This window comes from Amborella trichopoda, chromosome 12 (assembly GCF_054954075.1).
Source record: "Amborella trichopoda isolate Santa Cruz 75 chromosome 12, AtrichopodaSantaCruz75HAP2 v2.0, whole genome shotgun sequence".
Taxonomy (NCBI): Eukaryota; Viridiplantae; Streptophyta; class Magnoliopsida; order Amborellales; family Amborellaceae; genus Amborella; species Amborella trichopoda.
The window spans coordinates 41,239,891-41,266,476 of record NC_142347.1 but is presented as its reverse complement, the minus strand read 5'-3'; the positions used below and the strand labels follow the sequence as shown (position 1 = coordinate 41,266,476).

Genomic DNA, 26,586 nt, shown 5'->3' with positions numbered 1-26,586 from the left:
CAATGAGAAGATGGCACATACCAAATTTTATATTCATACAACTTTTATAAAAAAAACTAAAAATAAAATTCTTTGAGACGTCAGATCTAAAATCAAACGATGAGTGGCTCTCTTGATCAAAATTGGACAGCTGGATGGTAAAAGGAGGATAGAACTTCTATGTTGTAGGGGGAGCATAGAAAGCTTGCCCCTATTAAAATATGAGAAGAAAATTTTATTTGCCAGATATATCTATTTGGATGCATTGTAATAAATTTTAAATTCGTATTAAAAGATACATAAATTTAAAATAAATACCATGAAAAAAGGATAATACATGTTTTTTTTACGTATTTCTGGAGTGTCCTACTTGAAGGTAGATGAACATAATAGAATGATAATTTATATATTGCATTGAGAACTGTCTCAAAATGGCGACTAACAGTTTCACCTATGTGTTGGAACCGGTCTTGGACTGTGCGATTGTTTGAAGTCTTCCCTAGGATGTATAAGAATATTACCAACTGCTCTTCAACATTTACACCTCGAGTATCATTCAAAAGATGTCTACTTCGAAGAATCTCACAATCTTTACACCTCGAGTATCATTCAAAATGTCTACTTCGAAGAATCTCACAAAAGTTTTGAAATACATTTAACTCCATACGACAAACTTGAAGGCATCGTTTCCTATGGCCTTAAAGTATTTTTTCCATGTATGCATAGCCAGATAGAGATGAATTCCGGAGAGGAATCTTGTTTACATAAATATCATTATAACTGCAAAGAGCAAATGCAAGAATTAACCGCCGCTTACGCCATTGCTTCTCAGGTCGTTTGGCCAATTCCATCTCAATCATGTTTCTTTGTTGATTATGCTTGTCTTTATATAAAATAAATGAAAGATATTCTAACAAAATTGAAAAAACAATATGTGGACAAATGCATTATTTAAGGAATATATCTAACTTAAACAAACATCTACTACCAAATTGAGTCAATGTGCATTAGAATTTGACCAAAAAAAGTGTATTAGAACTACATATGAGTTTGCAGACTAAAGCCATTTTCTCTAAGATCACAAATCAATGGGAAAAGGATGAGTAAAATCAGCAACCATTTCACACGTCCTAAAAATCAACAAACATTTCACACATGTTACTCAAAAAACTCAAGTCCAAAAGTCATACATAGATTAGGAAGCTCTTCAAGTCACTAATTAAGAGCCCCCCACACAAAATAAATTTAAAATTACAAAATGGATATCTACTCTACAATGTAACATTTAGAACGCAACCAATCCAAACGAAGTTTTCCTTCGAGTCATAAATACGATGGCCACTTTTTCATTAAGAAGTAAATCTATTGCTTACACACGCTCACTTTGATTTTAAGCCTTCCAACTGCTACAATTCTATCAAAAACTTCTCATATGAAAACTCTTCATTTTCTGTAGGATTTTGCGATATTTGTGAGGTTGACATGTCTGCCCTGACTAAATTTTCAACAGTTGTTGTGGAATTAATTACACACCAGCATGACATTTGTTCCTTTCAGGGGTGTCCATAAGCATATCATCTGACATCTGAAGAGCTCAAATCATTCTCATTTGCATTATAATGTGGGTCTGCTTATGGACTTTGCTCAATTTCATGTTCACTTATGTCATCTTCTAATGTATCTTGACAAACAGTCGATAATTACCCTTTCCCTGTGGCATGTTTACCTATAGGAATAAAATGTCATATTCTAATGAGAATTGTAGTACATTAGAATTGTAGTGCAATATAATAAAGTTAATTAAATACTATCAATACAATGGAAATACTTACCTTCTACTAAGTTTATCATAAAGGGAAAAGCTCACATTTCTAAATAGTTTTGTTTAGGATGAGCCTGTTTGCTTAGATATGTGAGTTTTCCAAACATCTTGCATAGATATATTCCTACAACAACCAAAGAAAAATAAAGAATTGAATAATCAGCACTAAAAATTTACTTGAAGATATCGATCCCACACACCATTCGAAGCAGTTACAACATGGGCATGGTCATCCCAACTGAAACCACTTTGGTTAATAAGGTCCTTCGCAATAAAATATTGAGTGTTGTAGCCCAGTGAGTTTTCAATTATTGTACGATATTTTGAACATCAAAATTTTTATTAAATGCATCCAAGACAGACCTTCAATCCTCTTTCTTCCATCCAATATCAGACCGTTTCCCAGCAAAATTAATTTTTTCAATTGTTCAACCATGAATTCATCGCGAGTTGCACTCCAATTTGCCTTGGTTGGATCTTGAGAGGTAGGGGGTTGCTCTGACATCTCCGGACTGAATGGTACCCTCTTAACACTTGTCAAATTATCACACAATCTTGACATTATGTAAAATGGACGCTATAGAAGTTCACATATATCGAAGTTCAAACACGCACAATTTTAAAAGGGAACAAATAACAAAGCAAATAATCAATAGAATGAACTCAAAGCTGTCACACGTTATGGAGAAATCTGCACATAAACAATAATGAAAAATAACTTGCTTATAACTCATGCAAGGAATCCATAAATGTTTAGCTCAATAACCTATGTCAAGAACACATCAATGACATCTCATACAACAGAGGACGACTAACTCCATCAAACAATCATCAACCCAATCAATTCCATGTTCAAAAGATTTTCAAAATTTGAAGATAGAATGAAACCAAAGCAACCCAAACCAAAATTGTGGTTCCCCCATCCTCTCTCTCATCAAATTTAAACAAATAAATCATTGAAACACTCAATTGTCAGTAATATACACCCATTCATCTATTATCTTTAAATTTGAAGATAGAATGAAACCAAAATTTAAAGATAGGATGTCCATTAATAAAATTTGCTAGAGGCATTACAAAAGTAGAGAGCTGTGAGGTACTCCTTGAGAGAAAGGAAATACAGAGAAAAAATACAGAGAAACACAAATGGCTTATTAGAATTAGCAGTCAATGTCAGAAAAAAAAAAAAAAAAAAATTGAAACTTACATGTCAAGGTTAGTATGCAATAATCATGGAACACCAGGAAGGTTTTGACATCTGAGTTTAAGAAATAAAGAGTCATAAAGGACATTGAAAACAAAGAACAGGTAAGTTCTCAACATGGGCAAGATTGGGAATCATAAAAAATAAACAAATTGCTTAATATATATTGGGAAGAAAATCACGAAGAGAAAATTACAATAGAATGCGGATCAAACTAGAATAATAAAAATTTAGAGATTAGAAGTTTTGGAAGGCGCTTGGAGTAGCAGAGAAAATTGGTTAAAGAAGTCAAAAAGACGATTATCGCCTACCAAGAAAAATACAAAAACAGTACAGGAGCTTGTTAATATACACCCATTCATCCATTATCTTTAAATTCTTCTCGTCTATATAGAGCACTTAGGAACACTGGTAAGGAAGCCTTCAAAAATAATTTGCAAACCAACACCCAATTTATACAATTTCAGAATTAATTATATTGATTCCTCTCTCTCTAGATCTGCAGTTTATTCCTATATCTAATGTACAAGAGAGAGAGAAAAGCAGGAGCAGGGATGAAAGCGCTAGAGAGAAATCAAGTCATAATCCCATCATTAAGAACAAATATTAGGTCTATCTCTATATCTGTACTGCATAGCACGAGTTAAAAGTAAGAGAAAACCACGGAACCTTGAAAAAACGAAACAGGTCCAACAGAAAATCCTAGAGAGAAATTACAACCTAGAGTGAGAAAACTCAGTATGTACACATGAAACAGACAGAAATTGGTTGCAAAAATTAGTAGGTGCAACCATTGAAATTAGTAGGTGCAACCATTGAATAGAGGAAATAGGTTCTACGCAGTTTATTCCCTTTTGGGTTCAAATACCCTAATTTGGGTTTTCAGAGGGAATTATTTCTCTCTGAGTTAGCAGCTATGAAACAAGATGGATTGAGAAGTTCAATATTATTATGACAGAGAGAGTACCTTGATGGATGGGCAAACGAGAGACATCGTTTACAAACCTTCCTCTGCTGATGTTTTGAGGTTGTAAAACATACACCAAAACCCTAACTTTAAAGATAATACAATGGTAAACTTTCATCACTACACACACATGGGCACATGCACAAACACATACTTAACGCATAAGATATTCTTATATTAATCCACTGTTTGTCTTGATGCAGGTTCATGGATATGAAATATGCATAATATTGAGGTGTACTATGGATCTGCTTCGATTTGTGCCGAATTAAAACCAAGCTATCTGCAGGATGAGTACATATTTGTGGAGTAAATGAGGATGTACATAAGAGATAGATGTATGGTACTTGCAATCGTGAGCATGTATATCCCATTCACACACTTGCATGTTATTGTTGTTTATGCATGCGAGCTTGCTCATATGGTTAACTATGGGTATATGCAAGTCCTGCATGACATGATATTCACATTTACTTCTATGAATGTATGCCCTATGCAAGTCCTGCATGACATGGTATTCACATATACTTCTATGAACTTATGCCCCATTCATATACTGCCTGCTATTATCATCATAAATACACTTGCATGCACACATGCACATCTATAACTCTGGAGACACATGCATACCTAACTAGTACATGCATAAATGAGCATCTGCTGGTGGGTTGTTTTTGGGATGAACTACGTCAGTTTGTAAATTAGAAACAATGGTAGCCCCCTATGTTTTGTCTATGGAACAAACATCAAAGTCTCTCTCGCACAAGCTGGACGTCGTACTAGTGGACCAAAATCTTGACAAGCAAATAAATGTATTAAAGCTGCACAAACATGTATGTCAAAGTTTATATGCAATGGTTAATGAGAATGGAATGATGACGAAGACCTCCAAAGAATCTTCACCGACCAACCTTGGGAGGGAAATTTCAGCTCCTCCATGAATCTCACCCACCATACTTGGACCGGTGCAGGGACTATCTCAGCTGAGCCCTTGGATGATAAAGAGAAGGAACCGACTCATAGAGACCTTGGTGATCAGGTAAGTGACAAGCAAAAAGAGGTTGAACTGCTCCATTTAAATGAATGGAGAGTCCAGTATTCTTAAACTTTGTAGTCAGATTGCTAAGTAAAGAAAGGGTCTGCCCCAAGCTACATTGATAGGCAGATTTTGGTTCCCCATTGATGATTATTCTGGATGTGTGGGCAACGAGAGTCTGGGAAACAGCATCCTTTGTGTTTTGTAAGATGCTGGAAAATAGATATTCTTCTATCCTAAGCTCAGAGGAAGAAGCAATGGGCATTCTGAAATGGGGATGGTGGAGACTCACAGGTTCTTTGTTCTCACTGTGTCAATGGAAGCCAAAGATTTGTAGGTCCCATTTTGAAAAGAGGGGGTATGGTTCAATTTCCATGGAGTACTATTGCATGCCTGGACATGTGAGGTCTATTATGAACTTGAAAAAGTATGTGGTGTCGTGGTGAAAATGGAGTGCTCAACAGTAGTAAGCAGCAGTTTGGATACTATGAGATTATCTGGAGAAGAACTACATAGTAAAAATATTCCGGAACAGGTAATGCTATTCATAGAAAATATAAATTTATGTTTGTCCATGCCCCCTCCAAAAATACTGCAGGTTATGAATCTAGCACTCAAATGTTATATCGGAGTAATGCAAACATTGCTATGCTTGAAAATGGTAGCTGGACCTTGGGGGTACGTCTCCCAAATGAAGAGAGAGAAAAAACCAGAAGAGAAGCCTTAGGAGAACAAGAGCTAGAATGGTGATTAGAGGAGACACCCTGCAAGAAAAGATAACATGGCAGTTGAGTTGGACCCTAAAGAACACATGGCTAAGTATGAAAAGATTTGGGTGGCAAAGCTAGTCCAACCTAAAAATCAGGAAGACTGGACCTAGTGACTTATATAATACAGCAAAATGCCCCTTCAAGTCTGCCAACCCAAATTTCAAATTTGAATTTCCTAAACTTGAAGTCGAATCTAATTGGCACCTATGGGGAAAATAGGGCTAATATGCAGCTACATTGCACAAACAAAGAGAGCTTGACACATGAGTGATGACATATTGATAATAATGTAATGCAAATGACGAAGAGAAGGTCATAGATTTTAAGATCGAAGGGGGTTAGAAGATTGAACGGGGTACGTTTCTCCTTCATAACCAAAGAAGATGTGGCCAAGTAGATGCCAGTCAGGGCAACATCTTGAGCTAGTACCTTTCACAAATCAATGTTCAATAGTACAGATGGTCCCAATGACCAACGGTGATGATTCACTTCCTAGACCACATGGTATAGCTGATGTTGACACATACCCCAGATGGCAAAGAAAATCAAAGACATCAACGGCCCATTCAAATCCGATATCAAACCCGGTTGGACTTACCGCCATTCAGTAGGGCATGTGAGATGCCCCATTGTTGTTCGGAAAGTGGCATGGGAGGTAGCCTTGGTGCTAAAAAGGAAAACTCAAAGAGAAAGGGGTCTCTGATAGGGGGCAGAGAGCTATTCTCCAGATAAACTATGGCTTCATGGGCATCAGTAATTGCCAGTTCTTCCCAGGATTGTATCTTCCACAGTGGTGATTATAGTGATAGAACAAAGTTTTTCAGTGTACATGTGAGTAACCAGATCTCAAACATAAAGCAATCCAACATCCCACTGAAGATTCAACTTCATTGGACAAAACGTTGAGGGCCGCACTATCTATATATCTGTTGAAGGCATCCAGACTTCAATGAAAATATTGCCTTGAAACGAGATTGTTTCATCCTAGAGGTAATGTAAGAAAAAGGGTGCTCTTCCTGTCTGACGCAAAGAGATGCATCACCACCATATCTACAAGGCTGCTCAAGCAGATCAGGTATCTATTGAGGAAGATATACCAACACAAACACACACACAAAACAAACCAACCAAAGAAAAAAACCCTTCTGAATGGAGCTCCTGGTCCTTAATGGGTCATTTAAGGCCCGGTATTTAGTCATGCATCAAATCTTGAGAATATAAATTTCAGTATTTGTAAACCATGGTTTTAGGAGCAATGCCGTTTGTGTCTCTTTTGGATTAACCTGGAATATAACAAATCTCATGTTTGGCTCATCAGTATAATATTATTATATTAAAACATCATCCTCATCATTTTAACCTTTTTCCAATTCATTAGGGTCGACTACATGACTCTTGGTTCTTCATGTGCCCATGTGCGTGTAGTGATGAAAGTTTACCATTGTATTATCTTTAAAGTTAGGGTCTTAGTGTAAATCTGAGAATTTCAGACCATTGGACATCCCAAATACAATCTCATGGGTGTAAGAACCAAAGGAACCAGTTCAAAGCTCCCTATGGACTAAGGGAGAACTCGTGAGTTGGATGGAAATAGGGGAATAGAGAACCCAAAACCAAAATATGCCTGAAAAAAAATAAAGTAGCCAAGAGCATTAGGGGAAGGTGAGTTCCTTATCAAATGCCCACATCTGTAAACATGTGAAACACAATACATCAATTAGGAAAAACCCAAGAGCTTTTGGGGAAGGTCAGTTCCTTTTATAAATATCAAAGGCCCATATCTACAAACATATGAGCCACAATGACACATATGGGGAACACTAACCATACCTAACAACAACGGTGGGCGGAAGTTCTCGTATAGATATTTAAGCTTTGAATGCCAGGATATTTAAGCTTTGTATGCCCATAAGAGCAAATTGCCTCAGACCTGAGCAAAACTTAGTAAGTTGCTGGTCCAGTGTTGCTCAAATTGTTCAAATTAATGGCACCACCTGCAAGCCGCATAAAACGTCATTTTCTCATTTGAGAGATCATTGAAGCAAAAGAAGCTAAGGAAAAATATGGTATGCTGCTAAGGAAGTCGACCAAAAATTCAGTAGTGGAATATATGAAGGATGAATATGTGAACTAGCACAGCTACTGCAATAGAACAGACTTTTCCAAAGAGACAAGTTCACAAAGAGGCACGGCAACTCCCAGCATACACTTACATAATGGAAACCAAACTAGAACTGATATTACATGAAATATCCTAATGACCATGCCACATAGGAACTTTTGCCCACCATTCAATGCCACAAACACCACTATTTTCAAGTACATCAATCAATCATTTTTACCCACATAATACTAGAGATACAACCAAAATACAACACAAAATAAAGCCAAAAAACATGCATCAAGTATGCGTTGAGCCAAAAGCCAACTCCAGCTAGAACCAACATTTTCAATGGGGTCGCGATTAGAACAATGCGGAATATTTAAGTGAGCAAAGTTGGAATGCATGTTGAAAAATCAGGTTTTTGTTTTGTGATTAATGATTCCTGACACGCACAAATGAAGTGGGATCTCAATCAGTGAAGCACAGCATCCATAAAGTAGACCATAAAGCAGGTTATTGATCAGTAACTATGCTAAACTTCCTGTTTGAGGATAATTTTGAAGATAAAGCATAACAGGAAGTCCAGAACACTTCCAGGAGACAATAATACAATATTGCAACTTATAAAAAAGAACGATTCTCATTTTGTGTGAATGCTTGCAAAGCGGAAACTTAAAGCTAATCGAGCTCAAGATAAGATATGATGAGGAGATGGCAAGTGGTAGCCTGACTTGAAAAGCACAAGCTAAGGACAACTTGAAGTTGAATTTCAACTCATGCGAAAAGTGAAGATCAACTGGAAGAAAGTTTTACAAAATTCTTGAGTCCCAAGAATTTATTTCAGTCATCCCCGAATTCTGAATGATAAATATTCATTTCAATCCCGATTCCCGAAGGCAAAATCTGTGTTTTCATGTCTGTTTATGTATGAGAAAATTCTATTATAAAGATATGAGATATTCTAAAGGCAAAGATGATATGAATGCATCTACAAAGTTCCAACAGCTTCATAGAGGAAGGAGATCCCTGCTAGATGGCAGTTTTTTATTTTATCCCTGCAGTTTTGGTAGAAAATCTAAAGAGGCAAACCTAAGTCACAAGCTTTGAATTAATGATTTATAAACTCCCATGAATTGTTGTGATACAGATAGCATGTCAGAAACTGAAGTTCAAAATGTCACTAGAACAACAAAATAAAGAAAAATGTTGTCTCTAACATCCAGTCGTACTTTTGACTAGGCGGAAACTAGCCCAGTGCATTTGGAACAAAGTCCCAAATGTGCTACTGGAAGAAACATTAATACAACTGCCAGCCAAAAAAAGCCACTATACTATTTAGTTCGAGCACTCAATGATCCTTTAGAAACATGTCAGTGTTTCTAGAATCAAGTCGAGCATAACAAAAGAAAAGAAAAAAACACAAATGAAGATAGGGTCATTGTGACTAAAGAAATAGTTAGCTCGGAGGCTCATACATTCTAGTTTTGCCTGGCCTAACAAGTTAGTTGATCAAACGAGGTGAACAACAAGACAGAAACGGATCAAGCTCAGTCTATGCAAATAAACATTTCCTCAAAGGTGTACTCATTAAAAATTAATGCAACTTGAAAATCCCAGCCATCATGCTTATGCAAATCCAAGAAAGAAGCGGAATAGTACGATGAAAATTTATTCTATGAGAGTAAGGCAGATTCAGACCAACATAAATACACCATCCTTCTGAAGACAGATCATATTTGCTTATCATGGATGACAGATCATAAATACACCGTCCTTCTGAAGATGAAGAAATATCATGGATGACAATGCTGCAAAGAGTTGGCTAGTGCATCTAACAAACAAACCCATTAAATGAAACTCGAAATATACAAGAACTAGAGAGAGGAGAGGATTCTTACCTTATTCTTTAGACTTCTTTAGCCATTTAAGCGAACTCTCGAGAGCTGAATATGCTGCAACATCTGTCAAGCTCTTGCTTGCCACCGCATAATCAAACACCTCATATGCATCTGCCACCCTTTCCCCCCTACAAAGCGCCCTCAGAATCACTGCATAGCAAGCAGCCTCCATTTTCATAGACCCCTCCTTCATCACCCCATACACCTCCAACCCTTTATCCAAATTCCCCGCCTTGAACAGCCCTTGAAGCAACGTACTATAAGTACAGGAATTAGGCTCACACCCTCTATCCTCCATCTCTTTCAAGAGCTCCAAAGCACCTGTGGCATTCCCTTTCCTACACATTCCATTCATTAATGATGTATAAGTCACAGTATCAGGCAAATGCCCCTCTTCCACCATCACTCTCAAATACTTCATAGCAATATCCTCTTTCCCCGCATTCGAAAGCCCATAAATGAGAGTGTTGTAAGTCACAAGATCAGGTTCACACCCTTCTTCTCTCATCTTCTTATAAACAGTTATCGCCTCAGCTCCTCGATCAAGCAGACAATATCCCTTCATGATGGTATTGTAGAGGAAGCAATCAGGCTTGTAGCCAGCTTCTCCAAGCACCCCAAGAAGCCTCGTGGCCTCCCTCAAGTTTTTGCTCCTGCAAACTGCATCAATCAAGATGGTGTAGGTCACAAGGTCAGGCTCAAGCCCTAGAGCACGAGCTTCATCGATAAATTGATAAACCGTAGACATGGCCCTGGTCTTGCACAAATGCCTCACCAAGAAATTAAACGTGAACATATCAGGAGGAGAAGAGGAACGGGACTTCAAATTCGAAGAAGCAATATCTTTGAACAATTCACAAGCCTCATCTTCCAACGCAGAAGAACATAGCGCCCGAACAATTAGGTCACAAGAAACATTATCAGGTGGGAAACCACTGGCTGTCATGAGAGCTAGGGTTTGATGGACAGCAGCCATGTCGGCATTGGAGCAACAAAGCCCTAAAATGATGTTGAAAGTTGCGTGATCGGGCGCAAAACCCGATTTCTCTTTCATGTGGTGGACGAGGGAAAGAGAGTTCGGTAGGTTAGGCCGGAGGAGACAAAAGTCTTTCAGGAGGGCGTTGTGAAAGGGGGTGGATCTGGTGTGGCCACGAGCTGCGAGGGCAGCGTCATAGGTGGCTTTCGCCTCCGAAATGCTCGGGGTTTTGAAGAGGTTTAGTGGAAGTTTCGGTGCTAACTGTTGTTGTTGTTCTCCTTTTGTTGACGATGATGATTGCTTTTTCTTGTGGTTTTGTTTGGTGTTTTTGAAAGGAGCGGAGGGGGCAGAGGAGGAGGGGTTTGTGGGTTTGAGGAGGGGAACTGAGCGGCTTTGGGCTCTGAGAGAAGGGAGGAAGGAACCACCCAGCTTTCCCATCTTCTTTTTCTATCTAATTATGCCAATGGCTGGTTATGGGTGGTGTGATACAGAGATGAAATCCGTTTAGGGTTTGCAGGAGAAGATGCAGAGGTTTCACGAGGATAAGAAAGCATAGCTCTCCCATTTGAGCACCGAGCACCTTGGCTCGGTAACATGGCTCGAACAAAGAAGACCGGTGCGGTGCGCACCATATTTCAGACAAGGGAGTTTCCTATTAAAACGTTAATTTTCGTAAATTCTCTATTTCTTTTGAAACTTGTTAAAGGATTTTAGAAAGGGGTGGTTTCCATAAGGTTGCAAGCTTAAAAAAATCGAACCAAGGTGCGCCTTCAAATTTTATGATGATATATAATTTTGATATAAAATGTTCTTATCATTATTTCAAAATCTATTTTTATATCTAATTATAAAAATTTAAATTTCAAAAATAGTTAAAATCAAGTAAATCTATAAACATATGGAAATCTTGAAAATAGACAGTAGAGATAATATGTTGTAAGATGTACTATTTTTGAGACTCAAAATCTTTTTATTTTTTCTAGTCGAGATGATCAATCACATGGTTTTTCAACATTAAAATAACCTTTTTCGATGGATTTTTAAGGTGCATCCATAGCTTTACATTTTAAGGTTGCAACCTTATATAAACTTTTTCCTTTTGTGAAAATCCTAGTACTTTATAAGAATCCATATGTATCTGTGTTTCTCTTTCTTTCTTTTTTGATACAATATCTACCACTTTTCCTTCTAAAATCTTTTTCTTTATTTTCTATCTTATTTTAATTTTTTATTTTTTATTTTGTTTTTTTCTAATTTTGACTCTCTTTTTTTTGCCAGATTGTGATTTACGGCCAATAGACCAATTAATCATAGATCGTTAGACACTGTCAAATTTTGAACATCCTTTTAAAATTTTTGGTAACAAAATGAGTTTTTTTTATTTATTGTAATTTGGTACTATATTTATTTGTGTTGTTTGCTCATTATATTTTATTTATTAATACGTAAATTTAATTTATTGTGTGGATAGAAATAAAAACGAATATCATTTGGCTTGAATAATTGTGGTTGAGTAATTTGAATAATGATAATTTCTAATTGTTCTGGTTTTAAACCAGTTAATCATAGATATCAAATTTTAAACACCCTTTTAAAATGTTAGATAACAAAATGAGTTTGTTTATTTCTTATATTTTTGGTACTATATTTATTTGTGTTGTTTTTTACTTAATTTTATTATATTTTTTAAATGCAATTTATTGTGTGATTCAAAAATAAAAAAGAATACATCAGTTAATCATAGATCTCTGGATGCTGTCAAATTTTAAACACCCTTTTAAAATTTTAGATAATAAAATGAATTTCTTTAATTTATTATTGTCTGGTACTATATTTTTTTGTGTTTTTTTCTATTTAACCTCATTATATTTTGTTTTTAAAATATATAATTTTAATTTATTGTGTGGATTAGAAATAAAAAATAACATCTTTTGGCTTGAATAATTGTGGTTGATTAATTTGAATAATGATAATCGTATTTCTAATTGTTATGGTTTTATATTGTTGTAGTTTTATATCAGTTAATCATAGATCTCTAGACGCTCTCAAATTTAAAATATCATTTTAAAATGTTAAGTAACAAAATGAGTTTTTTTTATTCATTGTAGTTTAGTACCATATTTTATTTGTGATGCTTTCCATTTAACCTAAATATATTTTATTTATTAAATTTATTAATATAATTTATTGTGTGGATAAGAAATACATAAGAATATCATCGGTCTTGATTACTTGTGGTTGAGTAATTTGAATTTGAATAATAATAATAATATTTCCTAATTGTTGTGTTTATTTTCATAACTAATATTATTGTAACAATAATGACAATTATATACTTTAATTAATTGATCAGCATACTATTAATTTTAGAATAATAATTAATTATAATAATATAATGACACTTACATCAATGATGTATTAGCATCGTTTATTAGTAATAACAAATTACATATATTAAAAATAAGTAATGATCTTATAGGACTCTCTCCTACCCATGTGTAGGGCCCAAAATGTTCACCATTAAAGTTGAAACGGATCTCTATAATAGTTATCACTTGGGCGTGGAACTTGATTTTTCTATAGATCCGTCCCAAATTTAATAGTAATCCTTTGGGGTCCTACACACATAGGTGGGGGAGGGTCCTATAGGATCATTTCTCATTAAAAAATATGTGTTACAATTAATATAAGGAATTAATGAACATAATATATTAAAATGAAAACTTATATTCATAATAATTAACATGATTATAGATATTGATATGCATAAATTTAAAGTTATTGAAACTTTATAATATTTATTATTATATATTTATGTACTATAATTTCATTAGTGGAGATTATGATATACACTTTATATCAACTAATACTAATTTTCAACAATAATTAACATGGTGATATATAATCAATTTGATTATATTAATTATAATTCCAAACTGTTGTAATATTCATATAAAAAAAATAACTATAATTATTAATTAAAAACAACAAGAGTATGATTGTAATATTTTATTAAATATCATGTTTATTACACAAATAATTGTAAGTATAATTATATATTGTATCATTATAAATAGAGTAGTGATCCTATGAGACTCTCCCACACCCATGTGTGTAGGACCCTAAAGGATCACCATGAAATTTGGCACAAATCTCTAGAAAAATTATTATATAAGTATAGGATTTGATTTTTCTAGAGATTTGTGCTAAATTTAATGGTGATCATTTGAGGTCTTACATACATAGGTGTGGGAGGGTCTCATAAGGTCATTTCTCTTATAAATATAACTATACATTAATAATATTATTATTATAAAAATATATTCCCCATTAAGTTTTTATTTTCAAAGATACCTTTGGTCGGCATTATAAATGTGATAAGTATGTGTACATGAATAATAATAATTATACTTTGATAATTAAAAAAAGTCATAGATATAACAATAATGCAATACTATTAGAATTCTAACTAAATAATATTAATCTTCATATTAATCTATTTTAATAAGCTATGAATAATTATATAATATAAATTTATTTTCATAAGTAATAAATATTTCTATAATTGAATTAATAATTATAATAATATCACGTCTATGTTATTTAATTTGAGATATTAAAATTTGACATTTATTCATTTCATAAAATTTATGTATTCAATCAAATAGTATTTCAATCATTGTTTTTTTTTTTTTTTTTATAACAAGTATTTCTCCTCTCTTTCACTATAAAAAGTATTACTTGTCTCTTTCGCTTTCTCCCTATATGCGTGAAAATCAGTTACTTTTTAGTTAATTTTTATTTCATTATATGTTTTCATTTTAAATTTTGTAAATTTATTTTCATTATGAAAAGCATTTTAACAACACCTACAATGCAGGTGCATGCTACTAGTGTTAATTTATATAAGGGTGTGGTTTGTATAAGGTTGCAACTTTAAATAATCAAATTAAGGCCCAGGACAGCTCCAAATTTTATCATAAATATATTTTTGGTGTAGAAAATTCTTAGAATGTCATGAGAATCTATTTGAATATCTAATTATAAAATCTTAAACTGTAAAAATAGTTCAAATCAAGTAGATGTATAAACACTTGAAAATCTTGAAAATAAAAATTCCAAATAATGTATTGCAAGATATACTACTTGTAAGACTCGAAATCTTTTTTTCTTTTCATATTTATACATCTTGGTGTCGGGATGATTAATTAGAAAGTTTTCTAATACCAAAACAACTTTTTATGATGGATTTTTTAGATGTACTTTAATTCTACATCTTAAGGTTGCAACGTTATACAAACTTTTCCTTTATATCATTTTCATGCCGAGGAAATCCTGGGATTCACTCAAGATTTGTGTATAAAATATGCTCAGTGCAAGATGCATGAACACACCCACAATTTGAGTATAATAAATAAAACAAAATGCGAAAGGCCCACCACAACAATTAGATTTAGTAGAATTCTACCATGTTATTTAAGATTACAATTTTGAATTAGAATATATATATTTCGAAAAAGTCTTCTCAACACCTATAGGTGAAAATGAACAGTGATTTCGCCATTATTCATCACCATAAAAATTTTATTGTACGGTCACGGTTGTCATGAAATATTCTCAATGCAAGATGCATGAATACACCCACAATTTGAGTATAAGAAATAAAACAAAATATGAAAGGCACACCACAACAATTAGATTTACATGGGTCGCATAAAAGGGTTACGTTTAAAATATCGACATTGAATTCTACCATGTTATTGAAGATTACAATTTTGTATTAGAATATATATACTTTGGAAAAGTCTTCCCAATACCTATAGGCGCAAATAAACAGTGATTTCGTCATTGTTAATCACCGTCCAAAGTTCATTGTACGGTCACAGTTGTCCAGTAGTGTTTCAATTTTCATGTTTTTTTTTTACGAATCGAAATGATCTAAAATTTGGAGTATATATACATCTTAATGATGCGCATCTAATAAAAATATGACAAACATAATTCGCAGAATATAAATTTATCAAAATACCCCCAAAACTTTTCGGGGGTATTTTGATCAATTTATGCTCTTCAATTTATTTTTGTATATTTTTATTAGATTCTCCTATTTTTTATAAATAGACACTCCAAATTTCAAATCATTCTGATTTATAAAAAAAATTGAAAATTGAAATACTATCGAACAACTGTGTCTTGCGATAAAATTTAGAGGGTGATGAGGATAGACGAAATCACAAATCATTTTCACCTATATGTGTTTTGTAGTATTTTGCAAATACTTCGCTCTAAATATTGACAAAACCATACGATTTCTCTCTTTTAAACCTACTCTCAAGACCTAGATATTAAATCAACCCAAATCCATGGGAATGCCGCCTCCCTTTCTTGGAGAAGTCTTGGTTCTTACAAGTCACTCCTCTCTCTCTCTCTCTCTCTTGGAAGCCCTACACCTCTCTCTCTAGAAGACAGCTACTCCAACAACCCATTGACCCAAAAGAGATTAATATGTATATCCCTTGGTTTTAGCATTGTATTATTTGCCTTTGATCTCCTTTATAAAATCAGACACCTCACATTACTTCCATGCAAAAGACTATTTAGACTCTAAATATAAGTTTCAATGTTCCAAATTACTTCCATGCAAAAGACTATTTAGACCTTTAATATAAGGTTTCGATGTTCCAAACTATCTTTTTTATTGGACGGTGAAATTTGACACTTATTTTGAAAGATAGTTTCTTACACCATCCAAATATATGAATTGAGTAGATTATTGTAACCTTTCCTCCACAAATGCAGTTGTAATCTATATCATTTTCTTCCCTTTGATTGCCACTAAACCTAACAATAAGCATGTAACACCTTTAGTCTTTTTAAGAAAATGAAGAAATGTGAAGTCACGAACTTTATTATTGAAGGTGCGCATCAAAAATCCTCTATAAGAGTATGTTCTAATATTGGAGAAGCCTCGAGACGTGTAAATATGAAAAAAAAAAGAATTTGAAGTCCTAAAAACAATGTATGTTGTAATGAATTATCTAGACCGTCTATTCTCAAGATTCTCATGTATTTATAGATCTACTCAATCCATAACCTTTATCAAATTAAAATTTTTACATGTAGGGACAAAAATAGAACTATTATTAGGTTTTCGACACCAAAACTACTTTTTCAAGTAAAGATATGTACCTTATTTCTACAATATAAAAAAAAACCTATAATGCAAAAAAGTGGTAATTTAGCTATCATAAAACCAAACAATGAATATATACACCTGTTATATTTATCCATTGGAGTGGTCCTCGATGGCAAAGCACATCATTTTGCATATAATAAATTTTTCTTGAGGTTCTTACGAAAGGCGTTTTATGCTTCATTAAGAACGTGGAAACCATTGCACAAAATGTCACACCACCCATTCCATACAAAAATATGACCATTGAAAATTGGAAAAATAAAATTTTACTCCAACTGCTCCCCCACCTAATATATTATATATGGTCAACTTCCATTAGACAGAAGCCAACCCTATCCGGAGTCGACCATCGTTTATAACGTGGCAATTAGGGGTGGCAATGGACCCGGACTCTACATAGGATCTGGCAGGTATACCCCATATGGATCCGAGTATGGGTTTAATATTTGGACCTGTTGGTCGGGTCTAGGTCTAAAACTTGGATCCAAATACTATTCTGATCTGGGTCCGAGTCCAATTCTATTGGAAATAAAACAGCTATTAAACGACAAATCAGACGGATTAAAATCTAGTGGCAAGTGATTGTGTGACCTTGTTACTAATAACATGGGTATAAGATTGTTTACAGCACGAAATCGATAAGATCTCAAATATGAGATCCCCTAGCCTATCGCTATAAAACTAGTTGATTAAATTTTTCATAGAACAGCCGTGGGAGCAGTCGAATTATGATTTAAAGATTAATTAACCTCGAAATGCCAATTCCTTTCCACATCATTGGCAGTGCCAGGACAATCATTTCGTCAAAATATAGAAAAAAATAAGTCGATATAAAATAATCAAAATAATTGAAATTAAAGAAGAAAAGAAGGAAAAGTTTACTTGTCGGGGCCGATTGGCCTGAGATGCCTCTTTTTCTTGCCTTCACTTTTTTGTTTGAAAAATAGTGGGCTTTTCCTCATGAGATCTGCTGGAAATATCGGCTATAGATAGTTGAGAGGGATTAAAATTAAATTTAGGGTTTTGTGGCTTAGGTCTAAGGTCATGGCTTCGAGGATCTAAAATTAAAGTTAAAACTCCATGCTAAGGGTAAGAGGGCCTCTTTTTTTTTGTTGGAAGGCAAAGGAGAACCCCATCTAGCCACGGGTGTCTCTCCATAGGGATAAATATGTTTTGATCGAATGAGAGGCAAGAGAAACAAATCCGGTTGGCTCTAAAGATAAGATATTTCATTTTAACGAGGGAAGGAGGTGAGGCAAGAGTCCCTTCGGGGTATTCTCGTCCTAACTTCGGGTTTCAGAACTTCAGCTAAAAATACGAGGGAGAAATTCACAGGTGCCTAATCATTTTTTTCGAAACCTAATTATGTTTATAATATTATTTATTTTTACTTTTTTTATGCGAAAATATAACAAAAATACATGTAGATTTAAAACAATTCTTATATGTTTTGGGGGTGTTTTGAGTTTTTTGGGATTTTTTACCAAAATTATATTTTTCATAAAAAATCAGGACACTAATCCGTTTAGGAAGATAGGGTTTAGGTTTCTTGAGCCATAGGGTTCTTAATTCTAGGTTTTCTCTGGGGGATCAAGTCTCTATATCTCAAGTTTGTCCCCCCTTGAATGACCTGAATAGAACTATTATATAGGCTTCAAAAGTCAGTGGTAAGTTAATTGAGAATGATTTCCAATGGATTTCTATATAAAAATTGAGATTATCGGGTCAAGAGGCCTAGACTCCACAAAGCGCGGCGTTTGCATACTTTTGGTTTAAACACGAGTTTAAGATAAAGTCGCCTAATTTTTCAGGAATGATTTTATTCCAAATTTCGTATTTTCTTGATCATTCGTATCCCAAAAGCTTATATCTAAGTCGGTTTTTCTTATTTTCTAGTGTTTAGGATAAATTTTTCGATTTTAAAATGGTTTCCTAGGGTTTAGAATTATCTTAGAGATTCTCTATGATATTCTAGAAGGTTGGGACTATGTTCCAAAGGAAAAGGTAGACTGTAGTGTATCTGGGTTGAATGGTCTCTAAGGGTATACTAGGCAATTCTAAGACATTTTTAGGGATTTAAAAATTTAAAAAAATAAAAAAACGAGGAAAAATAACCAAATTCAAAATGGGGTGTCTACAAAGACAATAAAAAGGGGGGAAAAAAAGAAGAAGCTCATAGTGATGGTGGAAATGGGCGCAACTAGGGTACGGGTATGGGTCAAACTTTGGAACCGACAGGTTGAGTCTGGGTAAAAAAGCCTAGACCCGAATACATTCAAGTCTGGGTCTAGGTCTAGCTGAACCCAACCCATATCTGACCCATTGCCACCCCTACATGGCATGCTGTTTTTTAAAGCCCGAGAAATTTCGAATATTTGCCCAAAATATGTGGAGAGAGACCTCAGATAATTTTATAAAGCACATATACTATACTCATTTAGGGCATAGTTTACTTCTACTCTCTTGGTCAGATACCTACTCGGAAATATTTTTTTGATTTGAAATTTTGATAATCACCTTAGAGTCGCTAGATGATTATTCTCATTTTTTTTTTAGTTTTCTAACACTTATATATATATATATATATATATATATATATATATATATATATATATATATATATATATATATATATATCTAGGAAAAAGTTTATATAGAGCTGAGGCTCCAAACAATGAAATTAGAGTCTACCTCTCTAGGTTGTTTTGATGCTCAAATATCCTGAAATTGATCATCTCAACATCAAGATGCATGGACATTAGAAAAAAAAATGGATTTCAAGTTTTGGAAATAGTGAATCTTGTAACGTATCTTTGGACCATCAATTTTCAAGATTTTCAAATTTTTGTAGATATGCTCGATCTACACCATTTTTAAGGTTTAAATTTTATAATTAAAATAAAAATATATTTTAATGCTATCATAAATATTTTCAATATTGAAACCACATTTCTCCACACTATTTGAAAGTGCGGTTTATTTTGATTGTTTAGAACTTCAACATTATACAAATTACACCCGTGTATATAATAAGGCCATTTACTCTAAGTATGAAGTTGTCGTAATAAGAACATTTACTTTTAGTACGGTTATTATTAACTTTTAGATATAAAATTGAGAAGTTCGAAATATATCATTGACTAGACCCATAGTCTAAAATAAAATTTATGAAATGTTGACACCGACTTTTTATTTGTGAGATTTTGCGTCTAGCGGCAAAAACTCTTCGCAACCTCTTTGTACTAAAATGAATACTATTACAGCAAATAATGCCCCTTAAATTGTTTTAACTTAGGTAAACATTCTATTCTTTTTAGTTTTAAACGCCAACAGCACTCATTCAACTTTTGTATAAAAAATTGTTAATAAGAGCATTTCACTTAGGCACGTCTACACAATTTTATTAAAAATAATACCTGGAATGTCTATACTGTGCTGAAACCCTTCAAATAATAGAAGTATTTTCCTCCCTAGTAGGCTATACTGTGTTAAAACCCTTAAAATAATAGAAGTCTTTTCGTCCCTAGTAGGGAATACCTCTTGTAAAATTGTTAATAAGATCATTTCACTTAGGCACCTCTACACAATTTTATTAAAAATAATACTTAGAATGCTTATGTTTTGTGTTAAAACCCTTAAAAAAATAGAAGTCTTATCGTCCCTAGTAGGCAAGAACTCTTGTCTTATAACAAATAATCTAAACCATCTATTTTTAAAATTTATTATATATAAAATATGTATGTGCTCAATTTATATTGTTTTTTTCAAAAATTAATTTCATAAATATAAATAAAAATAAAAATTGAGATTTCCAAACTTAGAGATGCGGCTTGCTCCTGGGATGCAAGGGTTTGAGGAACGTGTCTCGAACAAACTCACCTTAATGATTTCAAAATACGTTTCGTTACCAATTCTAGCCATAATTAGGTTTCTAACTTTATAAGCGGGGGCAGTCATAACCTAGGGCATTTCCGGTATCTAAAATAAAGGTCCTTCTAGATATTTCCAAGTATAGCCGTGGTATTTCAGTCATTTCTTTAACCAAAAAATCCTCGTAACCGGCGCCCACCACGTTGTTTCCTCAACAGAAGTGGGCCATCGTCTCGGGCCTCCTTTTCTCCCTCTCTCTCTCTCTAAAACGCTCTCTTAGTGGGTGCGAAAGGACAGACCTAGAGAGAGAATAAGGGAAAAGAGATTTTAGAGAGAGAAAATTATAGAGAGAGAAAACCAAAACTGCGTCCTCGCAGCCGCCTTGCCCCCTGTTGGTTTTGGCGTCGTCTTCTCTCTCTAAAAAGGCAGGTCTCTTCTTCCCTCTCTCTTTTGCTCTCTAAAAAGGCGGGTCTCTTCTTCCCTCTCTCTTTCTCTCTCTAAAAACCCTGACGGGATTAAAATCCCTCAATCTTATTCGGCCTTCAAGACGCCGAATTTTTTTACTACGAATCCATGCAATCTCTCTCTCTAAAAGCTCTCCTTACAGAGCCCTGTCTCATCTTCTCCACCGCCTCCGTCTCTCTCTAAAAAAAAACCCTAGATCCAGAGATCGCCGCGCCAACCCTAGTTTCAGGGCTCTCGTTCGCGGTTGATCTCGCTTCTCACCTCTCAGATCTACTTCTCTGCGACTCTTCGCCCCCGTTCGGCCTCTTTTCTCCCATATTTCTCTGTTTTTCGCTGCACCAGAAGAGCTAGGGCTTCAGCTTCCGCCAGATCCGTTAGGGTTTCGGATGTTTTCCCGTCCCTTTTGGGTTTTCCTCTCTGTTTTGACGAAGGGTTTCACTGGTGAGACCGCTTGGAACTACCCTGATTTATAGGGTTTCTTTCTCTGCAACTGCTTAAGAAAAATGTCGATCTTGCCCAAAAACGAGACGATCCTGATTAGAGAGGTATGGGGCGATAACCTAGAGGATGAGTTTGCGCTGATTCGTGAAATAGTTGATGATTACCCCTACATCGCTATGGATACAGAGTTTCCAGGCATTGTTCTTCGCCCTGTTGGTAATTTCAAGAACAGTTCAGATTTTCATTACAAAACCCTAAAAGCAAACGTGGACATGCTCAAACTGATCCAGTTAGGGTTAACTTTCTCTGATGAAGACGGCAATCTCCCAACTTGTGGAACCGATAAGTTCTATATCTGGCAATTCAATTTCAGGGAATTCAATGTCCTTGAAGATGTTTATGCGAATGATTCTATAGAATTGCTCAGGCAAAGCGGGATCGATTTTAAGAAGAACAACGAGAAGGGGATTGATGCCCAAAGGTTTGGAGAGCTTCTCATGTCATCTGGCATAGTTTTGAATGATACAGTTCATTGGGTCACTTTTCACAGTGGTTACGATTTTGGGTATCTGCTAAAGCTCTTGACTTGCCAGAATTTGCCTGAAACTCAAGCTGGGTTCTTTGGCTTGATCAATATGTATTTCCCCACTGTGTATGATATCAAGCATCTGATGAAGTTTTGCAATAGCCTTCATGGTGGATTGAACAAGCTTGCTGAATTGCTCGATGTGGAGAGGATTGGAATTTGCCACCAAGCTGGATCAGATAGTTTGCTCACCTCTTGTACCTTCAGGAAGTTGAAGGAGTCGTTCTTTAATGGATCGACTGAGAAATATGCTGGTGTTTTGTATGGTCTAGGGGTTGAGAATGGAAACAGTATTAACTGAGTAAAGGATGTGAAAAAAATAATAAGAAAATGAATAGAAAGACTGTTGATTACATGTGGATTTTAGGCTCCTTTTATCTCTTGTACAACCTTTAGCAAATAGATTGCTGGTTTCTTTTTGAAGTATGAATTTTCCATTCGTACAGGAAATTTTTATTTTTATTTTTGCGTATTTGTGTTTGTTCCTTGGAATGGTGGTGGTTTTTTGGCATATATTTGTAGTGCTCAAATGTAGTTCGTTTAGGTTTTATTCAGTGAGGAAAAAGAAGAAATTTTTATATTTGATACGTTTTGGTTTTATTCAGTGAGGAAAAAGAAGAAATTTTTATATTTGATGATAACTTTTAGGTTTGATTCAGCAAAAGAAAAATGCTTTCAGCAGTACTCAATATAATAGGATGTAGATAATCAGCTATCCTAAAATGTAATTCACTTATTTTAGGAGTTCTAGATTATTATGATTCACTAATTCAGACTGCTGAATCTGCCGTCATGGTGGCATGCGGTTCATGGGTGTTAAGGTCTTGGGTTCAAATCCTGCTTAGGCGCCCTGGACACCAATCCCTCCGTCGCCCCCACCTTAGTGCCTGTATAATTCATGATGATATTGGGAAATGTCAAATGTGAAAACATTTTATCTTAGCTAAGAAGTTGAACAAGGGATTGCACATGCACAAGGTTAACTAAGGTATAAACCTATCAATCCAAGGTTAACAATGTGACTAATGTTTGAACCAATTGAACAAGATTAAAAATGTGTATAAGTAATGACCCCAACAGGGAACTATTGTATGCATAATCTGTAGGTATGGTTTGAGCCCATCCAACAAGGTCAACTATGTGACTAAGGGATGACCCCATTGAAGGAACCATTGAACTATTGTATGCTTCACATAGCCTTAGAAATAGAATGCAGATTAATAGTATGCAGATTTGTATGTATATATGAGCATGCTTTTTGAGTAGAACCTGGATGTTATGCATTTCTAAGCAATATATGTTTCTTTTAGGGTCATGGAGTTTTTCATCACTTCGATTTTTTACCATGAATGGATGCTGGGTAAAGCATGATATAAAGTATAATTCTATGATCTGACATTCTATTTGAGTTTTCATTTCAAGCATTTATAACTCCAGAAATTGCAAGCCCTTGAGTTGAACATTTGATTGGTGTTGATATCCACGTATGGTTCTGTTTAGCTTTTCATCGTGTATCATGTAGTTCACTACTTCTTATTCATTAGTGTCCTTGTATACGGATGAAACCTTCTTTATAGTCGAAAATATTTTCAAACTTGGTGCACAATTTATTGCCTACTTTTGGAATTGGTCATCTTTTGCCATATTTATGCATGATACTTCTCTTCAGGTCAAAGCAAAGAAATATGTCATGGTATGCTTTAACTGTCATCTCCTTTTGTTCCAGAATGGTTTCCACCTAATGGCTTGATGTATGCCCTTTTTTCTACTTAATCACCTTACATGAAGAAACTCTTTATCATCTTTTTGTTTTTTCCATTTGATTGTGCCTTTGTGCTGACTGCTGAACCATTGACGATCAGGCCATGGCATTGAGTTATAATTTTTCAGTGATTATTTAGTAGATAGTTAAATAAAATACGAGAAATAGAGTATTGAACTTTAACTGAACAAGAGCTAAAAGAGTAGAGTAGAGAGAATTAGAGAAGAATACCATATAAGTATGTTGACATTGGAGATCTCTTGAAGACGAGAGTCAAGTGGCCTTAAGGAGACTGCAATACAATTTTTTTCATAAGATGACTAGTATAAAGTGTGGTAGAACCCTTGCTAGTATCATCATATAGAATACTAGTAGATTCTAACAGCAAGGTGAAGTGGAAGTCACAATATTCATGTTCTTTAGGGTGTGTCATGTGGCCCAGAATGGTTGGAAGCCCAACTTTGATTGGGCATTTATTTAGTAGCATTTTAATGGAGTAAATTGTTGGGCTCAAGAAGAACTTTTGGGTAAAAGAGGTGAATTCAGAAGTTCTCGGAAGAGGGATGGATAAAGCTCTTGGCTTTTGATATTTCGCCGTGGTGTTTTCCAAGATGATATAGTGAGGAAGGTTTTCTAGTTTTCCGTTTTGGGAGCAAGGAAGAAATGGAGATTGCCAGAACGAGGGGCCCATGGTTTGCTAACAAGAAGTGTTTAGTTCTGCAAGATTGGGACCCCATCGCTACTCCTTCAAGGGGGTTATTGCCTTAACTCAGTGGGGCAGAGAATTTGATATTTCTCCATGGTGTTTTCCGAGATGATGATATAGCGAGGAAGGATATTATGAGATGTCTCAAAATAGTTCCAATACAGGTCTATCTGATTAAAGGATTGAGTCCACCTTTATAGCCTTAACTTGAGAATGTGACTTGAAGACGGGAAGATGGAATATCTAGTACTTTATCGGTATTGATATGCAAAAGGTCGATGATCATGTGGATTGGGACTTTTTGAACATGCTTGGTTGCACTTGGCTTTTCGTTATTGATGTCGGAGCGTTGTTTTAAAATGTGGCTGCATAATGTGCTATGCGACTCAAGGTGCGTTGCCTAGAGGCGCATATGCGCTTTGGTGTGATGCACCTGCATATGCGGCAAATCCCACAACATATGTGGGAGTCTAGTACTCGCATAGCCTTCCCACGCTCGTGGTAAAAAATAGTGCCCTCAAACATGGGTAGTTTGGTCATTCCCCCCCGTCCCCCCCAAAAAAAAGAAAACGGAAAAACACAAAAAACAGCCCCATTTGTGGTGTTTTTTGGAAAAAAAAAGAGAAAATTTTGGGTGGAAATTTTATTTTTTGCACAAAATCAACGGATTACTTTCATTGTCGGTTGGGTTGTCGATTGGGCACTACTTTGAAGAAGTTTGAGCATAGATTTGTCTACACATTCATAGCTGTTGGGTTGTTGATTAGGATTAAGGTTTGAGCATATGATGTCCTTTAATGTTTTTGTAAAGTTACCTTCAAGTTTCTACTTTCTACTTCTAACGTCTTCTATTAGGGTATTTAGAGTCTCCAAATCGCTGATAATATTTGAGTTGGCACTATCACATAAATCACTTTCATTTTGTTTTCCATGCATTAACCTATTTTGTCAGATTTTTTGGTAGTTTTTATATTTATTGACTGCATCGGGGTGAGAGAGACTGGATTTAGGTGGGCTGCCACGTGTGGCGTCGACCCAGTACAACACTTGTTAGGAGGTGCGAGTTAGTTCAAGTGAAAGGATTGAAAAGGACAAGGGGTAGGCTCAAAAGGACGTGATTGGAAGTAGTCTGAAAAGATATAGGGACTTATGACCTCACTGAGGGTATGGCCTTAAATAAAGCAAAATGGTGGACCGAGATTCATGTAGCCGACCCCAATTAGTAGGGAAAAGGCTGTGATGATGATGACTGCATCGAGGTGATGCACCCGCATCTGGACCGCATTGAGCTGCATCGCCATATCGGGACCGCATCCCGCATTTTAAAACACTGTAGAGGAGTTAGTTATGTAAGTGTATATGTTCTTGCTTTCCTTTTCTATATTGGTGAATAGATCATAAAAAGGTCTCCATGACAGTAAAGGCCTTGGACAAGATGAAGATCTTGTGAAATGAGTCACTAAGATTGAGGGTTAGATCTAGAAATCAATGCTTCAAAAAATGCTAGTCGGTCCCTAGGTAGGCCGTCCTGGCCCCCAATCCCTAGGCAGGCGGCTAGGCCTGAGGTGAAAATTTGATAAAAATATGCATGTATGTACTGTCCAACACACATATGAAGATATTTGTGTTTTCTATTTCTTTTTGCATTTGTATGTATTCCAACTCACTTTCTGCATGCAAAGATGTATGCTTGAATTTGAAAACACATTTAAAGCTTTAAATCGTTGAAAATGTAGTGAAAAAATATAAACAAGTCCGCTGGTGTATTATTCTCTAACTTTCCAATCCATACTCCATTGTGACA

General features: G+C 35.0%; 2 protein-coding genes across 5 annotated transcripts; one reads left to right on the top strand and one right to left on the bottom strand.

Annotated features, from left to right (window-relative positions):
* Nucleotides 1–1,110: 1,110 nt before the first annotated feature.
* LOC18447021 (uncharacterized) lies at nt 1,111–11,209 on the bottom strand. 4 transcript variants are annotated; one of them, XR_016045864.1, is made up of 4 exons: nt 9,781–11,209; nt 7,609–7,772; nt 3,973–7,402; nt 1,111–1,705 (listed from the first exon to the last, which is right to left on the bottom strand). XR_016045864.1 is itself a non-coding variant. In XM_011629744.3 (2 exons), the coding sequence occupies exon 1, from the start codon at nt 11,192–11,194 to the stop codon at nt 9,782–9,784; it is 1,413 nt and encodes a 470-aa protein (XP_011628046.2). In that variant the 5' UTR covers nt 11,195–11,209; the 3' UTR covers nt 1,111–1,705; nt 9,781. The 4 variants fall into 4 exon arrangements, 2 of the variants coding, with proteins under 2 accessions (XP_011628046.2, XP_006857185.2); XR_967090.3 differs by lacking the exon at nt 3,973–7,402; XM_011629744.3 differs by lacking the exons at nt 3,973–7,402; nt 7,609–7,772.
* Nucleotides 11,210–21,366: 10,157 nt separating this feature from the next.
* LOC18447020 (putative CCR4-associated factor 1 homolog 7) lies at nt 21,367–22,667 on the top strand. The gene has a single exon (XM_006857122.4). The coding sequence runs from the start codon at nt 21,791–21,793 to the stop codon at nt 22,613–22,615; it is 825 nt and encodes a 274-aa protein (XP_006857184.1). The 5' UTR covers nt 21,367–21,790; the 3' UTR covers nt 22,616–22,667.
* Nucleotides 22,668–26,586: the final 3,919 nt, after the last annotated feature.